This window comes from Acomys minous, assembly GCF_964271855.1.
Source record: "Acomys minous genome assembly, chromosome: 15".
Lineage (NCBI taxonomy): Eukaryota > Metazoa > Chordata > Mammalia > Rodentia > Muridae > Acomys > Acomys minous.
The window spans coordinates 93735163-93762023 of NC_140497.1; the positions used below are offsets into that span (position 1 = coordinate 93735163).

Consider the following 26861-nt stretch of genomic DNA (forward strand, 5'->3'; position numbering starts at 1 on the left):
CGCCCTCTGCTGGGCTCCAGCCTGAACTGTGGACAAACTGGACACCCAGAGAATATTGTCTCACGTTGCTAAATACAAGGTGAGGTGAGTCTCTCCCGTGTTCTCCTTCCACAGAAAGAGCCTCTTGTCCTCTGTGCCTGACACAAGACTGTCTGCCCATGGTGCCATGCTGCCAGAGGAGACAACTGTATATTTACTGGGATATGACTAGTCAACTCTGCCACTTGTACTAATACATGGCTACAATTTATCCGTCTCAGGTCTCTGATCACATTGACAGCTAAGCTGATGTTAGCTTGATAACTAGAAAACAATTAGATCCTTAGCCCAAAGCAATCTGCCATGCTAGTTCATTGGTCAACTCATCAGCTAGTTAAAACGAGTAGATACTAGACCAGGTTTGCCTTGCTCACAGACCTCAGGTTAATGATAAACAGGCTTCAGACACCCTCCTAGCCCTCTACATAATCAGGAGACCAAACTTTAACTTTCAGGTCTAGATACGGTTTACCTCGTTAGCAGACGTAAAGGACAGGTCTCAGATACAACCCTTTAGGAGGCCAGACTACAAGCCTCACTCCTAGAGCTACTGTCAGGTCTACATAGTCTCCCTCATTACCAGACTTAAAAGACAGGTCTCAGAGACAGCCTTCTACCATTCTTTTAGCTACAGAACAGGGACTGCTCATGACAATTCCATCTATGTCTTAAAGCTTCCAAGAAGGTGTTTTTATGAATATTAGAAGGTCTAAAAAGGTGTTTTTATGAATGCTGGAGGGTTCAAGAAGGTGTTTTAAGATTGATACATGCAAGTTACGAATGTCAGAAGGTCTAAGAAAGTGTTTTAAGTTGATAAATACAAGTTATGAAGGTCAAAATATCTAAAAAGATGTTTTATTTCTTCCTGTTGCTATGCTATTGTTGTACTAACTGTTCAGAGTGTTGACACTAATCAGTGGAGCTCTGATTTATTAATCCACGGGAAAACATTCCACTATATTATCCTCTATCATACGTCCAAGCTCAAGACTTTAAATTCCCTTTGGTTTCTCTTTTTTCTTAGAATGTCTCTCATTGTGCTAGAATTATATACCTCTAGTCTTCTGAACAGAGCCCCTCTTTCATGATGTGTACTGATGCTGAAAATCAAGATCAAGTGAGCCTCTGCCCTTCTGCTCTGGAGGAGGTTTCTGTCCTCCTCAGGTTACTGTTCCACAGGTGTCAGAAAGTTCCGGAAGGCTTCTACCTTTCTTAAGATCACCTCAGAGTAGTCATGCTTTTAACACAAGTTTTGTTAACCAAGCCTCTGCTGTGCTATATGTCCACTGCCTTTTCCTACAACGTGTGTTTCACTGCAGATGGCAAACAATGATGACACTAGCATGTCTAAAGTTTACCTGTTTTTGCAAACATGAAAGGGTTCTGTAAGCTACAGAAAACCCACCTCTCAGGTCAAATGAAACCCAGATAAATACCGCCAATGAACAGCCTAAGTTTCCCACCTATCGCCTATCTCTGAGTGTGGGATTCCTCTCTTTTTCTCTGGCTTTGGGACTCCCCTCCCTAACTACCCACCCTGCTGCTACAGTCTTGCTCCCAACACCGACTGACTACTGAGTCTTCCCTTCTAGTTGACGGAAAACGCTTCCTGCCGTTCTTGCCAACCTACATCCAAACCCTTCATCTAGGACCTTCTCCCTTGGCTGAGATGTCCCTCGGCTCTGTCTCCCTCCCCATCTCGTTCGTGTTTGAAACCCTAGTGCTAGGTAACCGTGTCTGCTCTTGGGCCACACCCTTGGTCTATGACCAGTGCTGACAAGCTGCTGGAGCAGATTGCACCAATCTTGCTCTGGGACACCCTGACAGGTCACTGACTTTTGCTCTCCCCACAGGAACGGTCCATCACCATCCCTTCAGGCTTTCCTCTGGGATGCCTTCTGGAAAATTTCAAACTCCTATGCCCACATTAAGGAATGCTAAGCTTACACACCTCTGCAACCAAACTTAAGACAGATGCAACAATCCAAAACAAAACTTTTAATTACCACCAGCAATCAGGTAAAACGGAGGGCGGCTCCTGATTTTCAAGCCTTTTTCTCTCCTCTGCTCTCCTGAGAGTTTCAAATGTCCGCCTAATGGGAAAGTTCTCCCCAACCTACTGACTTTGTCTTTTGCCCACATATATGTTCCAGTCTCCTGCGAGACTTCCTACATCCAGGACATCGTCAAAGCAGACGCCCACAGGTGGCCCAGACCAACCTCACAGATCATGTCTGCTGGGCCTGCATTGCCCCTCCTAGCCGCAGATGTTCCCAGACCCTGGACATCGAATACAGCAGCCTGCCCTTTCAGGACCTGGCCAACACTTCAGCCTTTTAACCCCCTGTCGCCGCCCTACTGACAGCAGGAAGCAGTCAAAAGTCTTCACCCCTAATCCATTTACAAAAGGCAGAAATGCTGTGCTCCAGACCCAGGACAAACAGCTCCAGGTTCTCCCAGCACTCCTCAGTCCCTGTCTGCTGCAGGACATGGCTGACACACCCTGCCCTCTACCCTGAACTTTCCAGGGCAGAGCTGTTCCTTTCCCTTCACCATATAATCTGGACATTTTGTTGTTCTTGGTTTCTTCTTCTTCTCCTTCTCCTCCTTCTTTTTCCTCCTCCTCCCTCTCTCTCTCTCTCTCTGAACCTACATTTACACACTTGAACCTACCTTACACAAAAAAACAATCCAACATCCTCATTTTTTAATTAAAGGGGGAGGTAGGAATGTTAGCATTCTGCCCCAGTCTGCCTAGCAACCTATGACATCATCACCTGCCTGCCACTAGGTGTGCCCTTCCCCAAGATTATAAAAAGGGCAAACCTACCTCTCTCTTGCTCTCCTCTTCCTTTCTTACCGCGTGTTCCTCTCTTACCTCTCTTCACCTCTCTGGGGGTCTGTATCTATCTCTGGGGGTCTGTATCTATCTCTGGGGGTCTGTATCTATCTCTGGGGGTCTGTATCTATCTCTGGGGGTCTGTATCTATCTCTGGGGGTCTATATCTATCTCTGGGGGTCTATATCTATCTCTGGGGGTCTATATCTATCTCTGGGGGTCTATATCTATCTCTGGGGGTCTGTATCTATCTCTGGGGGTCTATATCTATCTCTGGGGGTCTGTATCTATCTCTGGGGGTCTGTATCTATCTCTGGGGGTCTGTATCTATCTCTGGGGGTCTATATCTATCTCTGGGGGTCTATATCTATCTCTGGGGGTCTGTATCTATCTCTGGGGGTCTATATCTATCTCTGGGGGTCTGTATCTATCTCTGGGGGTCTGTATCTATCCCTGGGGGCACCCGCCCCTACCGCTATAATAAACATCTTCACACTATATCTGTTGCCGGCCATTTTATTTTTAAATCATTAGCATCTTTACTTTGCTTCAGGGTCCTACCTATCTGTGACCAGGTTTGGGCTGGGGGGGCAAAAGAAAACCCCATACTTTTGAGTTTTCCCAAACGAGCATTTTGAAGGGGTGTAAATCTAAATTGCTGTGATCTGTGTTTATATAGCAGAGTCGCTTCTGATGGCTGTTCCTAGCCCAAGTCCTGCAGTTTTCAGTATTTGACTGACCTGCCAACGGTTAATCAGACACTAACTGCCAACGCTTTACGGTGTTTCTACAGAGGCCGAAGTTAATGATATATTTAAAACTTACACATTTGGCCGGGCGGTGGTGGCGCACGCCTTTAATCCCAGCATTCGGGAGGCAGAGGCAAGTGGATCCCTGTGAGTTCGAGGCCAGCCTGGTCTACAAAGTGAGTCCAGGACAGCCAGGGCTACACAGGGAAACCCTGTCTCGAAAAACCAAAAACCAAACCAACCAAACAAACAAAAAACAAAACCAAAAAACCCAACCCCCCCCCCAAAAAAAAACCCACCTTACACATTGGTCTCATTAACATGTAAACGAATGAAGGGCAGACTGCAAACTGCTTTACACCTGCTTTTACCACTTTCAACCTGGCTAACCACTTCTGCCCTTGTCCGTTACTTAATTATCCACTCTGCATGCCAATTTCAGAGCTTTGGGGTTCAAGCGGGACACGGGGGCCGGCTGTCCTTTTGGACAAGAGGCTTATAGGAGGTACTACCAACCCCGGACAGCAGCATGAAGGATGCTCTCCAGGTTGGGGTGCCTCCTCGTTTGTTCGGGGCGGGGGGGGGGGGGAGAGGGGGTGTCACGTGACTGGCGAGATGCCCGCACAGCCTCTGAATCCGCTGTGTGGGCAAGTTTCGAAAAGCAAGTCACTTTACTTCTGGAAACCAGGCCACTGCAGTTTCAATAACCACCACTAAATCACTCTGTGCCTTCGCAAAGCTTCGCGTTGCTCACGTGACACCGTACCGCCTTCCTGTCCCAGAAACACGTGGCTGCATCCGTAGGTCTCATCACACCCGGGTCCCTTCCGCTTTCGCCTCAGTGTTCCCGGGCTCCCCTCTCAGCCGCTCGCCTCAGCGCCCCAGTGCGCCTGCGCAGACGCGGAGTACGGCAGACAGGTTGGTTTGTGGCACCGTCGTAAAGCGCTGCCGTGCGCCGGGCACGTCTTGGGTCTGCGGGCGCCGCCGGCTGCGGACTCCCGGCTGGGCTGGACGCCGGCGTCCCGCTCGGGGCAGCCTGGCCGGGTCCTAGTGCCCGGGTGCCCGGAGCGGGGGCTCGCGGCGGGGCTCGAGGCCCGGCACCGCACACCCCTCGCCGGCTGCGCGCCGGGCGCCCATGGCCGGCCGCTCCCTGGGGCAGGCGGTAGCCACCGTGTCGCTCTCAGTGGCCCTCGCGTCTGTGACTGTCCGGTCCGCAGGCTGCCGCGGCATCTCCGCGCCCAGGTACCCCGTTTCTAGGACGGGCTGCGGCTCGCAGACCTGCGATCCCCATCTTCCTTTCCCGACGGTTCTGTAGGCTTCGGCGGCGTACTGGATTTTGGAAAACCGATAGCAAGGACCCTTCTAGATCCCGGGCTTTTAAATTTGCCCTCCTGGATAAGCCGCCAGTGTTATTACTTCATACGTCACCGGAGAGTTTAAAGAGCGTTTATTGTGTGTTGCCCCGAGTTAGGGTTATACCGAATACATAAAATGGAAACATGCATACTGTTGGTCCGAGTAGCCGGCTGTGAGTGCTTTCCGTGCGCAGGCAGGCGTTGACTGGCTCCTGCTTGCCTAGACGGACTGGAAATTGAAGTGTGTGCGCTGGTGCCGCGGGACTGGGAAGCTCTTTCTTTGCCCTCTCTGTTGGCCAAGGTGACGGCAACTTTATTTCCTAGTGACGTGGAAAGTTTGTAAGCCTGGCTCTGTTAAGTTCTCTGACACCAGTGCCCCAACCCTTTCTCCTTGAAACACAGATACCACTTTATCCAGGAGGCAAACTGTCACTAAGGGTGAGATCCAAAGAGGGAAGAGGTTAGTTCCGTGGTTCTGGGTCCGTGTGAGAGACCAAGTTTGACATTTCTGTGGATTCCCCCTTACAGGAGTGACACCTTCCTTCACCTTTTTGAAAATAGAACTGCTTCTGCTGGGGTTTGCAGGCGCCCGTGGTTCCATTCATTTTCTGTATTCCTGACAATGCTCATAAACCCTCCAGAGTGCTGGTGTGAATTAACTTCCTTTTGTACATCTTAAGTGGGGCAGCGGATGGAAGAACTCAGCTCTCTGGAAGTCACTAGTGACATTTTGTTGTTGTTGTTGTTGGTTTTTTCCAGAACAGTGTAGAGTTGTTTGGTGGCTGTTCTTTACTGGGAAAGGAGCTCTTAAGGCGGTGTGTCTAGAAGAAAAGCCCAGGGCTAAGTCAGCAACTTTGTGTTTAGTATCTGGCAGAGACGAGAGAAGTGTCGTCAAGAGCTTTGTGACTGTAGTTTTCTTTAGGGGGTGGCCCCTCATGGGTTGGACTGTAGTTTTCTTTAGGGGGTGGCCCCTCATGGGTTGGACTGTAGTTTTCTTTAGGGGGTGGCCCCTCATGGGTTGGGCCCTTTCCACCACTGTGGCCCCTCCCTGTACTACCCAGCACTAATTAGACTTGAGGCTGTTTAGAAAGAGGGTGGAAGGACAGCTCAGCAGTTAGGAGCTCTTGCTGTACTTGACTTTGCCTTCAGCACCCAAGTTAGGTGTAAACTCAGCTCCAGGGGCTCTGAAGGGCTCTGCCCATTGCCCTCACTGCGCTGGCAGGCAGAGCCCTCCCACGCGCTGACAATACACATAACCAAAACAAGATGTAAAAATACGGAACATAGCTGGTGGGGTGGGAATCTGGGAGGAATGGGTGGGGGAAATATGATCAACACACACACACACACACACACTCACACGCACGCACACGCACACGCGCACATACACGGCTCCAGTGTGAGACATCTATATGTCTAGAGTTCCCTAAGAATAAATGAATAAAAATATATTAAAAACGATTCTGCGACTCTTAACAATTAAGGGAAGTCCAGGAAGTCATAGTTTTGTAGTTATATTTCTGGTTGACCCAGTTTCAAAGATCTTTATCAGTAAAAACTACGGAAAGTCCACTTTTCGTTTCCCAATAGGTTTTACCGGTGACATAAGTTTGTAGAGAAGATCCTATGTTTTGTTCTTGTGTTCACATGTCACACGTGTGACCTAAAAATGAAGCTGAGGCACAACAGCGTAGAGCTTAGCGCCTGCGTCTGGATTCTGATCTGCTGTGAGTGTGTGCCGCCGCAACACACGCCAGAGCAAGGGTGTGTCAGGGTCAGAGGTGTGAGCAGGGTTCCAGTGCTTAGGAGATCGCCTGGCAAGTTCGAGTTTACCTCTCATAAACTACAGCAGCGAGGTTCTCTTCAGGTGGAAGCAACAGGCAGCTATTGGATTTCTCTTTCTTTTTCTTTTTCGCCAGTCTTAGGAACTGGCCTTTCCTCTGTAAGATACATTTTATTAGTTTCCTGATTCTCATCTGTTAGGCCAAATATATTCCCTGCAGAGTTCTGTAGAGCACTAAAGACGGTTTAGGCGCTGTCTGTGTGCATAAGAAGTATTCTTGTTCTGAGAGCCAGCACTGCCTCACACTGGACAGCAGATGTAACGGGATTAGCTCTCCTCTGTGGGGAGCATGCGTAGTCTGATTTTATTTTGCTATTTGTTTTTAAAATATTTATGGGTTTTGTCTGCGTGAGTGTGTGTGTGTGTGTGTGTGTGTGTGTGTGTGTGTGTGTGTGTGTGTACTTACGTGGAGCCTGGAAGATGATGCTGACAGGGTTTCTCTGTGTAGCCTTGGCTGTCCTAGACTCCTTATATAGACCAGGCTGGCCTTGAACTCACGGAGATCTGCCTGCCTCTGCCTCCCCAAGTGCTGGGATTGCAGGTGTACACTACCATGCCTGGCTATGTTGGATGTCTTATCACTCACCGTTTGCCTTGAGTCTCTCCCTGAACCCAGGGCTTGCGGGGTTTTTGGCAGGACCCTCCTGGCCCCCCCTCCTCACAGCTGGGGTCACAGGTGGGTGGGCTGCCTGGCCTACTGTCTAAGTACTGGGATCTGAACTCTAGTCCTCAGTGATCGGGAGTGGCTGCTCTTAGCAGAAGTGTCATTTCCCAGCTCCAGTATTTTTCTTAAGAAATTAAATTTACTTAGTAAAGTAAGCAGTCAGGTATGTAAGTCTCCTCTTATAAGATTGGATAGCACCTTGGTACAATTCTACTTCCTTAGTCTTTCCTAAATCAGGGAACAGACAACCTCAGATTACTCAAATATTTTTAGAATAGAATAATAAATATTTTTTCTTGCCCTATTCTGGTCCATGAAACTTATCTCTCATTTTAAAATAGAGAACAGCGGTCTGCTAACCTCTGCTTGTTAAAAACACACATTTGGAGTTTGGTTACAAATTTTGACAATATGTCTGTTCACACATATTTTTGCATGTAAGCTTGATTGAGTGAGGAAGATCTTTATTTTTCAGAGAATTTATGACTTGGATTTCCAGATCTGAAGCAGCTGAAGTAAGCCTGTCATCAGATAGGAAAATAATGAAAACCTACCGCTTTTATTTGTTTGTGAAGCAGTCTTGCTAAACAAGTCAGGTTGGCTTTGACTGGTGGCCTTCCTGGCTGTCCCCACTGTTGGAATTGCACCTTTCACTTTGTATATAGTTAGTCAAGTCATATACCCCACTTTACACTTGTACCCACTTTACACTTGTACCCAGCCTCTAGGAGGGTGTGAACGCCCCTCAGGGTGAAGAGTGCGTGCAACATAGATGAGAGCGAACATCTTACGCTCCACGTGCATCTATAGACAGTCAACAGCGTGGAGTGAACCCACAGAAGGCAGGCAGCGCAAACAGCGTGCAGTGAACCCACAGAAGGCAGGCAGCGCAAACAGCGTGGAGTGAACCCACAGAAGGCAGGCAGCGCAAACAGCGTGCAGTGAACCCACAGAAGGCAGGCAGCGCAAACAGCGTGGAGTGAACCCACAGAAGGCAGGCAGCGCAAACAGCGTGGAGTGAATCCACTGAAGGCAGGCAGAGCAAACAGCGTGGAGTTTCCTACAAAAACATTATACTGTGCTGATGGGACTCAGCAGTCACAGCTTATGGTGTCACTGAAATGAACCAAAAAGTCATGTCTGCACAAAGACCTGATACATATTTTTTTTTAAAGTAAACTTATTTATAAACTCCTGGTTGTATTTGTGTTCATGGCTGAGTTCTCATAACCCATACCCCTTTCCTAAAAGAACACAAAAGAAAAGTTCTGTGTTTCCTCAGCTAAAATAATTGTAGTCAGTAGGCAATAGTTAATAAAATTAACTAGTTTGTGTGTGTGTGTGTGTGTGTGTGTGTGTGTGTGTGTACACACACAGCAGCCAGAGGTTGACATTGGATGTCTTCCTTGGCCCGGCGTCACTTTATTGTTTGAGATGGGGTCTTTTACTGAACCTGGAGCTACTGAGCTTTTCTTCACTTCCAGTGTTGGCGTGACAGGCGTGTGCTTGCATGCCCAGCTTTTATGCCGGGGCTGGGGCTCTAACCTCAGGTCCCATGCTTATATGGCAAGCATTTTCTGGCTATGTAATCTCACCAGTCCAGATTTGGTTATTTTTAAAAATCTTCATATTTGAAAAACTTCTTGTGGATGTTACACGTTCTTAACTTGGATCTTTAATTAAAAACTGTTTTTTATTTTTAATGCTTATGTGTGGACCTGGATGTGCATATGGGTGGGGTGCACTTGGAGGTCCGAGGCTGGAGACCCTGGAGCTGGAGTTGTAGGTGGTTGTGAGCTGTCTGACTTAGGTGTTGGGTATCAAACACATGTAACCATCACACACATGTAACCATCGTACACATGTAACCATCGCACACCTGTAGCCACGGCACACCTGTAACCACCGCACACACGTAACCATTGCACACCCATCATCATCGCAACCTGTAACCATCGCACGCCTGTAGCCACGGCACACATGTAACCATTGCACACCTGTAACCACCGCATACATGTAACCATTGCACACCTATAACCATTGCACACATGTAACCACCACATACATGTAACCACCACATACATGTAACCACTGCACACATGTAACCACCACATACATGTAACCACTGCACACATGTAACCACTGCACACATGTAACCACTGCACACATGTAACCATCGCACATATGTAACCACTGCACACATGCAACCATTGCACACATGCAACCATTGCACACATGCAACCATCGCATACATGTAACCATTGCACACATGTAACCACTGCACATATGTAACCACCGCACACATGTAACCACCGCACACATGTAACCACTGCACACATGTAACCATTGCACACATGCAACCATCGCACACATGTAACCATTGCACACATGTAACCATTGCACACATGTAACCACTGCACATATGTAACCACCGCATACATGTAACCCCCGCACACATGTAACCACTGCACACATGTAACCATTGCACACATGCAACCATCGCACACATGTAACCATTGCACACATGTAACCATCGGTATTAATCTCCTCAGTCCTAATTTTCTGATTTTTAAAAGTTTTAAAGTTGAAAACTGTTTTGGGCTCGCCAAGCTGGGCTCTTTGATTCACATGCTTTTGGAGTGTTTTGAGACGTTTTTCTTTTTCTCTCCTCAGAAACCCATTTCCATTCTGTGGGTTTCACCTGAGTGCCAACATCATGTCCGGCTCCAATGATGGCAAAGAGAATTCCCACAACAAGGCCCGGACGTCTCCTTACCCAGGCTCAAAAGTCCAGCGAAGTCAGGTTCCTAACGAGAAGGTGGGCTGGCTGGTTGAGTGGCAGGACTACAACCCCGTGGAGTATACGGCAGTCTCTGTGTTGGCAGGCCCCAGGTGGGCGGATCCCCAGATCAGGTGAGCAGATAAGTGGCGGGCCCTGGGTCTAAGGCTTACAGAGGTCTGCATTCTTAAGTTTCCACTTGACATGTGAAAAATCACTTTATTTCATGCTGGGTGTTGTTACAAGTCAGTTTATATGTTTGCCTGAATTTGCCCAAAGGAAACAGTCCCCGCTTGTTTATTTGTGAGCATCTCCCTGAAGAGGCAGCTCTATTCTGGTTGAGATCGCTGCTGTTTGATTTTAAATATAAGAATCTGGTGACATCTGTTTTTGCATGTTCTAGTTGGGTTAACCATCGTGCACCTCTGCTGTTTCCGGCAGAGCTGGGCTGCTGTATGAGATTGTGAAGAGAGAGAGAGAGAGAGAGAGAGAGAGAGAGAGAGAGAGAGAGAGAGAGAGAGAGAGACAGAAAGAGAGAGAGACAGACACACACACAGAGAGAGAGAGAGAGAGAGAGGGAGAGAGAGAGAGAGAGGGAGGGAGAGAGAGAGGGAGAGACAGTGGGGGGGAGAGAGAGGGGGAGGAGAGAGAGGGGGAGAGAGAGAGAGGGAGACAGACAGACAGACACACACACACACAGAGAGAGAGAGAGAGAGAGAGAGAGAGAGAGAGAGAGAGAGAGAGAGAGAGTTGGGAATGGAGACGTGAGAAGGGAACGTGCTTTGATTATGTTCCTGGAAGTGATGAATTGATTCATATTTTATGATTATATTCCCTTTTATTCTCTTTCCAGTTTTGCCAAGCTATAATCTACACAAATTATATGTATTTAAGATATTTGATTCACATGTGCACTGTAACGTCATCACCACAGTAAAAACAGCTAACATAGCCGTCACTACCTTACATACAGAGCAGTCACTACCTTACATACAGAGCAGTCACTACCTTACATACAGAGCAGTCACTACCTTACATACAGAGCAGTCACTACCTTACATACAGAGCCGTCACTACCTTACATACATAGCAGTCACTACCTTACATACAGAGCCGTCACTACCTTACATACATAGCCGTCACTACCTTACATACAGAGCCGTCACTACCTTACATACATAGCAGTCACTACCTTACATACAGAGCAGTCACTACCTTACATACATAGCAGTCACTACCTTACATACATAGCAGTCACTAACTTACATACAGAGCAGTCATTACCTTACATACATAGCAGTAACTACCTTACATACAGAGCAGTCACTACCTTACATACATCGCAGTCACTACCCTACATACATAGCAGTCACTACCTTACATACATAGCCGTCACTACCTTACATACATAGCAGTCACTACCTTACATACAGAGCAGTCACTACCTTACATACAGAGCAGTCACTACCTTACATACAGAACTGTCACTACCTTACATACAGAGCAGTCACTACCTTACATACAGAGCCGTCACTACCTTACATACAGAGCCGTCACTACCTTACATACAGAGCAGTCACTACCTTACATACATAGCAGTCACTACCTTACATACAGAGCCGTCACTACCTTACATACATAGCAGTCACTACCTTACATACAGAGCCGTCACTACCTTACATACAGAGCCGTCACTACCTTACATACAGAGCCGTCACTACCTTACATACATAGCAGTCACTACCTTACATACAGAGCAGTCACTACCTTACATACAGAGCCGTCACTACCTTACATACAGAGCCGTCACTACCTTACATACAGAGCCGTCACTACCTTACATACAGAGCAGTCACTACCTTACATACATAGCAGTCACTACCTTACATACAGAGCCGTCACTACCTTACATACATAGCAGTCACTACCTTACATACAGAGCAGTCACTACCTTACATACAGAGCAGTCACTACCTTACATACAGAGCAGTCACTACCTTACATACAGAGCAGTCACTACCTTACATACATAGCCGTCACTACCTTACATACAGAGCTGTCACTACCTTACATACAGAGCAGTCACTACCTTACATACATAGCAGTCACTACCTTACATACAGAGCCGTCACTACCTTACATACATAGCTGTCACTACCTTACATACATAGCAGTCACTACCTTACATACAGAGCCGTCACTACCTTACATACAGAGCCGTCACTACCTTACATACAGAGCAGTCACTACCTTACATACATAGCAGTCACTACCTTACATACATAGCAGTCACTACCTTACATACATAGCAGTCACTACCTTACATACAGAGCTGTCACTACCTTACATACAGAGCTGTCACTACCTTACGTACAGAGCAGTCACTACCTTACATACAGAGCCGTCACTACCTTACATACAGAGCAGTCACTACCTTACATACAGAGCAGTCACTATCTTACATACAGAGCTGTCACTAACTTACATACATAGCCGTCACTACCTTACATACATAGCTGTCACTACCTTACATACAGAGCCGTCACTACCTTACATACATAGCAGTCACTACCTTACATACAGAGCAGTCACTACCTTACATACATAGCAGTCACTACCTTACATACAGAGCCGTCACTACCTTACATACAGAGCTGTCACTAACTTACATACATAGCCGTCACTACCTTACATACATAGCTGTCACTACCTTACATACATAGCAGTCACTACCTTACATACAGAGCCGTCACTACCTTACATACAGAGCAGTCACTACCTTACATACAGAGCAGTCACTACCTTACATACATAGCTGTCACTACCTTACATACAGAGCCGTCACTACCTTACATACATAGCAGTCACTACCTTACATACAGAGCCGTCACTACCTTACATACAGAGCAGTCACTACCTTACATACAGAGCAGTCACTACCTTACATACATAGCTGTCACTACCTTACATACAGAGCCGTCACTACCTTACATACAGAGCCGTCACTACCTTACATACAGAGCTGTCACTACCTTACATACAGAGCAGTCACTACCTTACATACAGAGCAGTCACTACCTTACATACAGAGCAGTCACTAGCTTACATACAGAGCAGTCACTACCGTACATACAGAGCAGTCACTACCTTACATACAGAGCCGTCACTACCTTACATACAGAGCAGTCACTACCTTACATACAGAGCAGTCACTACCTTACATACATAGCTTTCACTACCTTACATACATAGCTGTCACTACCTTACATGCTGTCACTATCTTAGACCCCTTTTCTTGTGGAGAGATAGATCATTTGTGGTCTGCTGAGCGAGCGTCAGGCGTGTAACACAGTGTCAGCCGTGGTCTCTCTACAGAATCAATCCTGCATAATCAGAGCCTCGTGTCTTTTCAGCGACATGGTCCCATTTTGCCTGCCTTATGTTTTGCTAATGACAGAGATGTTGCTGTAGTAAAATATCTTCTCTTTTAAATGGTGTTCAGGAGCTGGAGCAGTTCAGGCACTTGCTGCTCTTGTGGAGGACCTGAACCTGGTCCCAGCAGGCCCGTGGCAGTGCTCAGCCATTCCTGCCTGCAGTGTCAGGCGTCTCACTGATCTTATCCCCATGGGCACCAGGTACCACACGGCGCCTGTAATAAATGCAGGCAAAGCACTCAATACACATGCAGTCGATCTAAAAACTATTTTAAAACTTATTTATCCATTTGATTTATTTATTTTATTTACTTTTTTTTTTTTTGGTGGTGGGCATTGCTAAGTGTCAAAGTGGCCTATCACTAAGGTACATTGTCAGCCTACGTTTATATTCTAGCTCATGTATAAAACATAAGACCGCACATACTCAGATTTTGATGCACATATACATTTGAATCAGCTTAAACATAGCCGTGTCCTCAAACATCCTTTCTTTTAGATGAAAACATTCCAAATCACTTCTTCCAGCCTTTCGAAATAGCCTAGAAAGTCTCTGAAGTGTGCAGTGGCACCAGGAGTCTTAGTCCCGTGTAAATCCACCTCACTGCCCGCTGCGTAGGCTGCCCCCCATCACCTCACTGCCCGCTGTGTAGGCTGCCCCCCACCACCTCACTGCCCGCTGCGTAGGCTGCCCCCCATCACCTCACTGCCCGCTGCGTAGGCTGCCCCCCATCACCTCACTGCCCACTGTGTAGGCTGCCCCCCATCACCTCACTGCCCGCTGCGTAGGCTGCCCCCCATCACCTCACTGCCCGCTGTGTAGGCTGCCCCCCATCACCTCACTTCCCGCTGCGTAGGCTGCCCCCTGTCACCTCACTGCCCGCTGCGTAGGCTGCCCCCATCACCTCACTGCCCGCTGCGTAGGCTGCCCCCCATCACCTCACTGCCCGCTGCGTAGGCTGCCCCCCATCACCTCACTGCCTGCTGTGTAGGCTGCCCCCCGTCACCTCACTGCCCGCTGTGTAGGCTGCCCCCCATCACCTCACTGCCCGCTGTGTAGGCTGCCCCCCATCACCTCACTGCCCGCTGCGTAGGCTGCCCCCCCATCACCTCACTGCCCGCTGCGTAGGCTGCCCCCCATCACCTCACTGCCCGCTGCGTAGGCTGCCCCCCCATCACCTCACTGCCTGCTGCGTAGGCTGCCCCCCATCACCTCACTGCCCGCTGCGTAGGCTGCCCCCATCACCTCACTGCCCGCTGCGTAGGCTGCCCCCCATCACCTCACTGCCCGCTGCGTAGGCTGCCCCCCATCACCTCACTGCCTGCTGTGTAGGCTGCCCCCCATCACCTCACTGCCCGCTGCGTAGGCTGCCCCCATCACCTCACTGCCCGCTGTGTAGGCTGCCCCCCATCACCTCACTGCCCGCTGTGTAGGCTGCCCCCCATCACCTCACTGCCCGCTGCGTAGGCTGCCCCCCCATCACCTCACTGCCCGCTGCGTAGGCTGCCCCCCATCACCTCACTGCCCGCTGTGTAGGCTGCCCCCCATCACCTCACTGCCTGTTGCGTAGGCTGCCCCCCATCACCTCACTGCCTGCTGTGTAGGCTGCCCCCCATCACCTCACTGCCCCTGTGTAGGCTGCCCCCCATCACCTCACTGCCCGCTGTGTAGGCTGCCCCCCATCACCTCACTGCCTGTTGCGTAGGCTGCCCCCCATCACCTCACTGCCTGTTGCGTAGGCTGCACCCCATCACCTCACTGCCTGTTGCGTAGGCTGCCCCCCATCACCTCACTGCCCGCTGTGTAGGCTGCCCCCCATCACCTCACTGCCCGCTGTGTAGGCTGCCCCCCATTACCTCACTGCCCGCTGCGTAGGCTGCACCCCATCACCTCACTGCCCGCTGCGTAGGCTGCCCCCCATCACCTCACTGCCCGCTGTGTAGGCTGCCCCCCATCACCTCACTGCCCGCTGTGTAGGCTGCCCCCCATCACCTCACTGCCCGCTGCGTAGGCTGCCCCCTCCACGCCTTGTTCTATTTTCAGACTCCGGGAACCGCCCTGCCGCCCTCAGCCTCCTGAGACCACCGTGTTTTAGCTTCTGCAATACCGAGACTGTGCCATGATGATTTCTTCTTTAATGTGTCACCTACAAGCTCATTGCCATATAGCATCTTATAAGCGTTGTTTTTTTTTCTTATAAACTAGGAAGCAGACATAGTTGTATAAAAAAATACAGAAAGAGTGACCACATGTTAGTCTGCCATGTTAAGCTGGAGAGAAAAGAAAGCAGCGCTGTTAGCAGTGTATAACCTAGGCTTTAGCGCCCCTGACTCCCGAGTCTACCCTCTTCACTCTTAGTGCTGTCACAGTCTCAGAGGGAAGAGAGCCCAGGCCCCCTTCCTTAGCAGAACTAGCAAGTGCCGCCTGGGCAGTGTGGCCTGGGGGGAACAAGAGGGGCAGCACTTCGGCTGAGGGACTGAGTGTAGGCTATGGCCATGGCCTAGGACAGAGGGTATTTGCTAGTTGTTTTTCTAGTTCAAATTCTCATGGGTTTTTTTTTTGGGTTTGGTGGTGAATAAGTGTGTAAAAATATATTTGATACAGAAAGTGTAAAACGTAATGTAAAACCTCACAGATTCTGTTCTGGATGTGTGTGCTGACTGTAGAGGTTCAACGCATGGTGTGGCCTCTGGGTCTGGTTAATTTTGCTCTTGTTTTAATTTATTTACAAGTTTTTTTCTTTTTCTTTTTCTTTCTTTTTTTGTTTTGTATTTTTGAGGCAGGGTTTCTCTGTATATTCCTGGCTGTCCTGGAATTCACTTTGTATATCAGGCTCATGTCTAACTTAGAGATCCTCCTGCCTCTGCCTTATAAGTGCTGGGATTAAAGGTGTGCATAGCAACACCTGGCCTATTTGCAAATTTTAAAATACTGTTTATTTACAAAGTGTTCTGTTGAGGCATAAACTCATTTCTGAGGTGTGCAGTAAAGCTCAGTAAACAAGTGCAGTTCAGGTCAGGATCTGCAGCATTGTGTTTTATTGTGTAGATGATGGGATGAACTCATCCTTTGTGAACTTTGATAATGTGAATATTTGACAATATTAACCAATGTGCATTAAATTAAAGTTCCTTTGAAACTAGAGATTTCAGTGTTCAGAAGGAATCTTAGGTATGGAATCTTGCGGGAGGCAGCAGTTGCCTTGGCATGGCCACGGGTACCTCTGGTTGCTGGTGCAGTGCAGATGGTGGTCGCTTGTAGGAGGCTCCTCCCTGCTGTCATAACCCTGTGTGTTCTGCTCTTTCCTCCTGGAGCCTGCTTTCACTGAATAAGAGGATTTGTAAACCAGAACTCACTCTTAAATTTTTACTGTTTCAAAGATACTGTTTATTTTGAATATCAGTGAGTTATATTGTTCGGCTGTAGGTGATATTTAATCATTATTTTATTTGCGTTGTCATTCTCATCGCAGTGAAAGAAACTTTTCTCCCAAATTTAATGAGAAGGATGGGCATGTTGAGAGAAAGAGCCAGAACGGCCTGTACGAGATCGAAAATGGAAGACCCAGGTGGGTGCTGGGAGAAGGAGCCCAAAGGCTGGAAGGGAAGGACAGGTGTGGCACTCTCAATGTGATCGTGAGTGCCCGATGTAGTACGGAGTTGAATCAACTATAAAAAGGGTTAAAATTCATGTTTTCAGTGGTTATTTACCAAATGAGCTAATAGCTTAAAATAAGAATTTATCCAAACACATGAGACATGCAAGACTGAAAATAAAACTTTGCTGGGAGTAAGATTGCTCGGTGGGTAAGATCCGCTCCCGGCTGAGCCCCACCTGCCTGGGGTGCCTGGCACTCACGTGGGGGGAGAGATTGACTCCTGTAGGGAGTTCTCTGACACACCCACACTCTCACGTGCACACATGCAGGCGCACACACACACACACCCACACACACACACACACACACACTAAATGTGATTGAAAAGACAAGTCAACCCCAGCAGTGTTAATATCAAGGCTCTTTTTGTTTATCTCCCATTCCTGTCTTTCTGTGAATTTGAGAAAAAAAACCTTGTCAGTTGGCCAGGTGACTGTTTAAAAAGACGCTTGTGAATTTAGTACGAACAAGATGAGAAGCCACTCAGTTTCAACCGCAGCAGCAGCATGGGGCGTGAGTGTGGGTGCCTGCCACCCACGGTTTTTTCTGGTTGTATATTAAGAAGTCAGTTGGGGGCTGGGAGGGTGGCTTGGAGGATAAAGCTCTTGTACGGGCTTAAAGACAGCAGCTTGGACCTCCAGAGCCCACACGAGGGCCGGGCAGGCACGGTGGCTGCCTTGGCCTGATGTTAGGGTATCCCAGGGGCAAGCTGGCTAGCTGGGCTACCTCAGACTGGCTGGTCGGCCTCCCTCAGTAAGCTGGGGGCTGCTGATGGACACACCTCGTTCCTCCACATGTACACGTGCACCTGCTTGCACATATCCCAATGTGTGCGTGCACGTTGTATCAAGCTAGATTTTAAAAAAATGAACACATCCAATTGATTGTATGTAATTGGTGGTCTTTTTTCTTTGTTCCTTAGGAATCCTGCAGGGAGGACAGGACTGGTTGGTCGGGGTCTTTTGGGGAGATGGGGCCCAAACCATGCTGCAGACCCCATTATCACCAGGTGAAAACCCAGTAAGGTGCTTCAGTAGCAGAGAGCTAAGTGATCAGAAAAATGCAAATGTTAGCTGTGCGCGCACGCGTGTGTGTGTGTGTGTGTGTGTGTGTGTGTGTGTGTGTGTGTGTGTAGGTATAAAACCACATGTTTGTACATATATAAATACAAAGCGGTGGTTTTAGCTAGGCAGTGTGGCCTGTGTTTGTAGCCCTCATACTTGGGAGATTGAGATAGGAGGATTGCTATGAATTTGAGGCCGGTTAACTAAGCTGTGGTTTTATGTTGTGGGTGTGGGCCAAGCATATCTGCCAGGCATCCAGCCTACTGCCCGCAGGCTGCGTGCAGTGCCCAGTGAATGTGGCCAGCACATGACACCCTGACTTAAAGTATGAGGTGACTTTCGGGGGTGGGGGCTGTAGAGCCCATTTCGCAAGCTTTGTAAAATGACAGTCACATTGCAGTGTCAAAAGTTTGGAGACACCTGGCAGATATTTATGAAAACTTTTTTCTGGCACTGAGGAGGTACTTTAGAGGGCATAAAAAAGTATAAGAATTAAGGTTTTGGTCATTGAAGAGCAAGGGTGGAAATGTGAAAATATGAGTAAGTGCAGTCATGCCTTGCTCAGCACTGGAGTCATGTCCACGGAAGTGCATCACCAGTCATTTCCTCACTGTGTGCTTGCCACACAGTGTTCTTAGACAAGCCGAGAAGACGCAGGCCTACTGTGCAAGAGACTTCAAGACACATGAGGCAGCTGGGATAATGTTCCCTGAGGAGAAGGGCAGGGAGATGTGGGGGCAGAGAGCATGTGGGTGGGACTGGGAGGAGGAGAGGGTGGGGCCCGTGATCAGGCTATAACGTGATTGAATAAATAAATGGGGGAAAACCAAAACAAAACCCTGCTTTTAAGTTGAACGATTTTAGGTAAGTGAGCACTTTGTCACAGGTGTAAACTGGAACCGTTGCTGTTTTCTGTCCCCATTCCCAGGTGGAAAAGAGATGAGAGTGGGAATAAAATCGTACATCCCGTCTCTGGGAAATACATCTTACAGTTTGTTGCAATAAAAAGGAAAGACTGTGGAGAATGGGCGATCCCGGGGGTAAGCATGGCCGCCGTCCGCTGACGCAGTCACTGCTCAGTGACTCCCTTGCTGAGGCTCCTGTGACGGGGCTGCTCCTTCACGCCCCACCATGCAGTTTCCTTGTCACCAAGTTTAGGCTGATGTAAGGCTTTCAGAATTCAAGTACAATTCTGACATCTTTGGAAAAGAGCTTTTGGCGAGGTCGAGGCTCATGCTCTGCCCTGTGCACTTGCTGCTGGCTGATGGAGTCCAGGCTCTCATCTTGAAAACAAAGGCAGCCATATTTACCTCAGAGAGGTACCTAGGAATGCTTGGCACACAGTTGGCACTTGCTATGTAAGGCCCATCTCAGTACCCTACTCTAAACTCAATTTTATATTTGTAGTATTATTTATTGAATCCATATAGTTTTTTAAGGTAATAAAAAGATGCCACTTGCTACAGACTTTTCCTTGAAATTCCATGTCACCATCAGGAAGAGTGCCATTGATAGATTTGAAGTGGCCTTTGAAATGTGTCTCATAAGTGTGGTGGAGGTCTTACAGTTTATGCCTATTGGGAGGTGGCGGTGTTTGATGTGAAGATGACGCTTTACAAGTGTCCAGCTGTGCTGTAAGACGGGACGGAGGGAAACACTGTAGCTGGCCCAGGCCTAGGCTGCTAAGTGTGAGACAGCGCACCCAGCTTCTCTCATGCCAAGTGCAGTGACACAGTAATGCTTCGTGCCGTTTTATTGTCACTTGAAGTTCTGACCAATGACGCAGCTATTGTCATGGATACATTTTTGGAGCTGTTGATCTCCTCAGTTGACTACGTACCTTTGTCAGCATTGCAGACGTTGAGGTGTGACAGAGCTGCATGACCCGATAGCCCTGTCTTCTGTTACCTTCCAGGGGGAAAGGCAGACAGTGTAATAGCTGACCAAGTTAAATGCATTTTATGCTAGTAGATGATAAAAGAAAACCTAAAGCAAGACAGGAAGTGAAAAGTGGTTGAGAGTTTGCAGTCTTAGCTGGAGAGGGCCTTTGGGGAAGGTGACATTTAAATGCCATTGTGAAGGAACTCAGTGAGTAGTTTCTGTGGAGAAACCCATGGGCTCTGGGGTTTTGGACAAAACGAACAGCCGGGGCAGCAGCTCTCAGAAGGACGCGCTTGGTGCTGTGCATTCTGCAAACGGAAGAAGTCGTGCCTGCAATGAAGTGAACGACACGGGGAGACCATTGAGATCTGTGTGCTGTTTCCTGGCCTCCAGGCCTTGTAGTTTGAGTTTGGAAAGAATCAAGAAATGGCTTTGCCTGCTCCAGTTTGCCTAACCCTGTACTGATTACTGTCCGCGCTGCCTTTCTCGGCTGCTTGTGCTGGAAACCAGTGGGTTAAGAAGTGCTTCTCCCAGGGGTGGGATCGCAGTTGTGGGCAGATCCAGTCATCCGTGTGTCTTGTGCTACTCAGTCAGTGTGTGTGGAACGTGGGAAAGCTGACCATTCTTAACAATGTGACTAGGGCATGGTGGACCCCGGGGAGAAGATCAGCGCCACGCTGAAGAGGGAGTTTGGCGAGGAAGCCCTGAACTCCTTACAGAAGTCCAGCGCTGAGAAGAGGGAGATCGAGGAGAAGCTGCACGCGCTCTTCAGCCAGGAGCATCTGGTGGTGAGGAGCTCCTGGAGGCTGGGTCCTGGGGGGGCTTGGCCTGGCAGCGGGGACTTGGGATTGGTCCCAAAGCACTGTTGCTTAAGGTTTTCTAGCCTGGCTTTAGCTCATTGGTCATTTACTACTTTGCACGTGAGTTTGCTTCAGCTGAGGTCTGGACTCACATGACAAACAAGCTACTTTTTTACATATTGAGAATCTATTAAAGAGATCTATGTATTTCTTAGGTTTATCAAGAATAATAAGCCCTTCAACGTGGGAAATGATAAACACAGCACATACTAAAATTAAAAAAATGTTTGTATTATAGAACCTTTGCCAAAAGCAGCTGACTTTCTCAGTTTCCCATCGGTGCTGTTGAGCTTGGGGCACCAGCACACTAAGCGTGTCCCTTCAGTAACCTGTGCTCCCAGCCCCCCTCAAATTCTGTGGGACTCAGGATTTTGTGAATTTTAAAGTTGCCTCAAAAGAGAATATGGTCTCCTGAAAATATAAAACAAGCCTGTGAAGCTAGGTTAAGGTTCTATGCTATTTACATTTCTTTGTAAGCATTTGGGGGTAAAGACAAGTAATACCACAAAATCTTAACCTTTTCAAATGTCCAGGTCAGTAGTGTTAAGTGCAGCGGGAAGCGTTCACATGAATTAAGAAAACGAAGGAAGCTCGCTTTCTGCTTGCTCTGGTCTCACCCTCGCCTGGTGTTTCCTCTTTTGCAATTAGATATATAAGGGGTACGTGGATGACCCTCGGAACACTGACAACGCGTGGATGGAGACCGAGGCCGTCAACTACCATGATGACACAGGTAACTTTGTACTTAGCGTGTCGCACTGCCTAGAGCTGTGGGACCAGCTGAAGCCCAGGTGTCTGTCCGGTCACGTCAGCTCTGGAGTGCAGCGCTGCAGACCAGCTGGCTGTGCTTATCTACACGTGAAGGTGTTAGTATTAGAACAAAGCCTGTGACGTTTATTAGTAGTGACTAAATGTCTTTACTCTGTTGATGGTACGTGAGGCCTAGATTTATAGGCTAAAATAATGCAATTTAAAGCCAGCATTATTTAGTACAATTAATAAACTGTGAGCAACTGTGTGAACAAGAGCAAAAGCACGTGAGAACTTGGGTGGAGCAGCTTGGTGATGAGGTAGGAAATGGCATTTACAGTCATCCTGTTGTCAGTCATATGGTCATCTCGGCTCAGCCTTGGGCCTGCCACGTCTGTAAGCAGTGTGTGCTGTGGAGCACATCTTTCCCTGAGGTTTTAGAGACAATCTCTTCCCACAGAGGAGGAGGGACCCTGCTGTCTTCAGAACGGTCAGCTCTCTCCTCAGAACACCCTTTCTTACTAGCTGGGTGGGGTCTCAAGCGTTTGGCAGTCATCTGTAGCAGTGGACAGAGGCCATCTTTCTGGGAACTTCCTGTTCTGGCTCTTTGTTGAGCTGCCTAGTCTTATGCTAATCAGGTGTCCTGGACCAGCCCCTCCTTCCTGAGCTCCCAGGACTTGGGTCTTTCCCTTACTGTCTTTCTGAGGCCTTGGGGAACTCCAGCAAGTCAGCTTCCATTCTCTCTGCAGCGGTTCCAACAAGACGCTCAGTGCATCTCCTAGTCCAGGAGCTTAGAAGACACTTGCAAACGGAGTTTAGAATGGGTTTCTACAGCCTAACTGTGAGATGAAAAACAAATGGCCTGTTCTCCAAAGAGCAAAAGGGTATTATCTACCCAGTGGGTGGCTGATCTCTCTTTCTCTGTAAAAAGAAAATTATTTGCTCATAAATCCTAATGTGTTTTGCTTTGCTTGTATAGATTGGCCATGGTTTATCTAACAACAATAACAACAACAACAACAAAAAAACCCTGAAAACAAAACAAACAAACAAAAAAACTAAGGCAAGCAGAGCTGTAAAGGCTTTATGTCTGTCTGGGAAGGTGTGGCTGCATTTACTCCCTGCCGTAGCTGTGGGTGCCAGACCTCTGCTCCCCTGGTCTTACCGACCTGTCTTCCCCACACCTCTGTGTGTCTCTCAGGGACCTTTGGTAAGACCTAAGGTGTGCCCTTCTTCATAGCATACTTGTACACGAGGGGTAAGTGGTGTGTTTCGGACTAGCTGCTATTCCCCGTTCCCTGATGTAATGGGTTTTCTACCCAACAGGTGGCCCACATGTGACCCCGTGTTCTTTGCTGGATCTGAGAACTGTTTGTTTTCAGTTCAGCTTTCTTCATACTAGAGTGAGAGAGGTGGCTGTTAACCCTGTATCTTTAAATACTAAACGGTTTCGTTTTGTGTGATATATCAAGTGATCAAAGGAAGTCTAGATGTCATTCATATAAAACATGGGCACCAGGGACGGACCCTTTAGGTCCTGCCAGCTGTGTGTCTCTCAGGCTGTGCAGGTGTGCGGTGGATGTAGAGCAGGCATGCTAGCTGCCACTGGCGCTTAGTGCCTGTTGTCAAAACATTATCTTCTGAGAAGGACTTTCATTGGCTCACTGTAGTGGTGCTTTCTACATAGGTAAAGCAATGGAAACTTACTGAGAAAGGAAATGACATAAAAAAGAAATATAAAACCACAATCTTTAATTAACATCTTGCCTTGGCTTCTTCCAAACTGTATGTAGCTTCACAAATAAACAGATGAGAGATGCTTAAGCTGCAGGCTCTGTTCTGTTGCTTGGTATTTCACTTAAAAAGATATTCTGGGCACTGTTTGATGGTGGCATCCATCAGCTTCGGTTATTGTCTGTTTGTTTGGTTTTTAGATAAGCTTGCCTCATAGCCCAGGCTGTACTGACTCACTGTATAGCCCAGGCTGTCCATGAACTCCTGTCTTTGACTCCCAAACACTAAGGTTACAGCTATGGCCGGCCATGTCAGGCTCAGTCACCTCCATGTTTAGTGACTGTGACACTCCATTGTGTAACACTGTCATTCTTTAACCTGTGTCATAAAGGGGAAAGGTTCGGTTCTGTCCATTTTTAAGATGAGATACAGGTGCAATGGTGCAGCAGTTAAGAGCACTGTCCGCTTGTCCTAAGAACCCAGTTTCAACTCCCAGCACCCTTACTGTGGCTCTTGAGTGTCTATAACTGCAGCTCCGGGGGACCCAGGGCCGTCCTCTGACCCCTTCCTGCACCCGCCTCCTGCACCTGCCACATGCTTGGTACACAGACATACATACATTCAGGCAAAACACCCATACACATAAAAATAAATAAAAGTTAAAGAACATAGTTTAAATATTAAATGTTTATGTACATACATAAAACATACGTTGCCTTAAATAGTTTATCTCTTTTTCCTTTGGATTTTTTTTTTTTTTTGAGACAGAGTCTTATTATGTAGCCCAGGCTGGCTCTGAGCTAAGGACAATACATCCCCCTCAGTCCTCTGGGACTCTGGGGTTGCTGCTGTAGGCCATCACACCTTGTTCACTGTAACTTTTATTTTTAGCAGTTAGGATTTTACCCAGAGCTTCAGGTTTGCTGGGCAGGCACTGACTGCTGAGCTGAACTGCGGCCCTGTAAAGTACTTTGCTCTCCAGTGCCTGGAACACAGTCTGGTACATAAGCCTCTCTGACTGCTATTGATTAATGCTCACAGAGAGAATTCATTTTCCAAAAAGTGGGTAAACACTGTCTATTTGTCCTATAGAAATAGCCACTTACATATCTAGCAATAATGACATTTATAAATGTATAAATTTAATTATGGACATATTGTATTATAGTTTCTGGTTTGGCATCCAATTATATAACTTAAAACTATAAAACGAGTTATAAGTATGCTTTTTGGGTGTCTTATATTTAATTCTGTAATCCTTCTGGAATTTAGTTTTATAAAGGATTTTATATTACATAATATCTCTTTCTCTTTGTCTCTGTCTCTGTCTAAAGGAGAATAGTCTTTAAAAAGAAAAGCTTTGTTCCTTCTTTTCTTTTCTTTTTTTTTGTTTTTTTGTTTTTTTGTTTTTCAAGACAGGGTTTCTCTGTGTAGCCTTGACTGTCCTGGAACTCACTCTATAGACGAGACTGGCCTTGAATTCAGAGATCCACCTGTCTCTGCCTTCCAAGTGCTAGAGTTAAAGGCGTGTGCCACCACCCATCTGAGAAAAGCTTTCTTATTGATATTTAATCTACTGTTTCATCTACTATTTAATTTAATTTCAACTAAAGTTTAGGCATTTTGGAATATGCTGGTTTTTAATTCTGTGGCCACCTGATAACAGCGATGATTTGTAGTTTGTGGGTTCTTCTCTTGTCCATCTTTCTTTTCTTCCACCCTGTCAACCCCTAACACTAGATAGAGAGAAAAAAAGTGGAGAGGGAAGAACAGAAAAGGGGAGACATTACTGTCAGGCCGCTTCCTGCTGATTAGCAGCGTCGCGTTCCTTGGGGCGAGTTTGACCTTGGCCGTCAAGATGGCTACTTTCTTCTTATTTGTCCTTTGCGCATGACTACTTAACAAACCATGACCGACAACAACAACCAACCAACAACCCCCCACACCTCTCGGGTCCTAGCACTTATACACCCTCGGAAACGTTCCCAGAATTCAAACATCACACAATCACAGAAACTATCCGAAGCTGGCAAAACCACACCTCTGCCAGAGCAGGAGGCAAATCATAGTCAGCTGCTGGGAAGCAGCCTCACACCCACACCCCGCACCCCACACCCCGCACCCCACACCCTGCACCCTGCACCCCACACCCCGCACCCCACACCCTGCACCTCACACCCCATACCTGGATTAAAATGAAAACATGTTCTTAGACTGTTGCTGTGTTTTTAAAGAAACCAAAATTCTAAAATTGTCATTACAATGATTTTAATCTCATCTTTATTAAGACTGTTTGAAGATAAAGAATTGCATTGAGAGAATGGAGTAAACACATTCCCTTCTTTGGTGCTTGTCTTTGGAAACAGGGGAGACCATGGACAATCTCACCCTGGAGGCTGGCGATGACGCCGGGAAAGTCAAGTGGGTCGACATCAGCGACCAGCTCAAGCTCTACGCCAGCCATGCGCAGTTCATCCAGCTCGTGGCAGAGAAACGGGATGCGCACTGGAGCGAGGACTGTGCTACTGACAACCATGGGCTATAGCCTGTCCCTGAGGCCAGAGGCCAGCAGGCTGCCCTGTGGACAGTGTCCCAGAACTCACAAAGGCCACCCGGAAACATTTGCAACAGTGTAAAATGACTGACTATTATGAAGAACACTGAATTTCCAGCATTCTTCTCAAAGGGATAAGAGACTGTCAGATTTTGTATGTATTTAAGCATGTCTGAACAAATTTAAATACTAATGTTCTTTGAAGAATTGTAGTTACAATAAAAATGAAGCCAACAGGTGGGGACTTGTGTTTCTGGTTCTTCCTGTTAGCTTTCCCTACTGCCCTTCTGAGTAGAGGTGTCCTGCTGATGTTGACATCTTTTGGAGGGTGTCACCTTATCCCTAACCCCAACCCTAACCCCAACCCCAATCCCAACCCTAACCCCAACCCCAACCCTAACCCCAACACCAACCCTAACCCAAACACCAATCCCAACCCTAATCCTAACCCCAACCCCAACCCTAACCCTAATCCCAACCCCAACCCTAACCCTAACTCCAACCCTACCCCTAACCCCAACCCCAACCCTAACCCCAACGCCAACCCCAACCCTAACCCCAACCCCAACTCTAACCCTAATCCCAACCCCAACCCCAACTCTAACCCTAATCCCAACCCCAACCCTAATCCCAACCCCAACTCTAACCCTAATCCCA

The 26861-nt window shown here is 47.7% G+C and overlaps 1 protein-coding gene and 1 long non-coding RNA gene across 3 annotated transcripts in view; one reads left to right on the forward strand and one right to left on the reverse strand.

The window, feature by feature from the left end:
- LOC311584137 overlaps positions 1–4504 on the reverse strand; it is a 27510-nt gene extending 23006 nt beyond the window's left edge. The window contains exon 1 of the long non-coding RNA XR_014774800.1: positions 4394–4504. This is a non-coding gene — a long non-coding RNA (uncharacterized lncRNA). The remainder of the gene's footprint in view (positions 1–4393) is intronic.
- On the forward strand, positions 4442–26448 carry NUDT9 (nudix hydrolase 9). 2 transcript variants are annotated; one of them, XM_084758235.1, is made up of 8 exons: positions 4442–4545; positions 10163–10402; positions 17176–17271; positions 18284–18370; positions 19354–19465; positions 20948–21094; positions 21815–21899; positions 26017–26448. In XM_084758235.1, the coding sequence occupies exons 2-8, from the start codon at positions 10206–10208 to the stop codon at positions 26193–26195; spliced, it is 903 nt and encodes a 300-aa protein (XP_084614361.1). In that variant the 5' UTR covers positions 4442–4545; positions 10163–10205; the 3' UTR covers positions 26196–26448. The 2 variants fall into 2 exon arrangements, with proteins under 2 accessions (XP_084614361.1, XP_084614360.1); XM_084758234.1 differs by lacking the exon at positions 4442–4545 and adding an exon at positions 4559–4869.
- Positions 26449–26861: the final 413 nt, after the last annotated feature.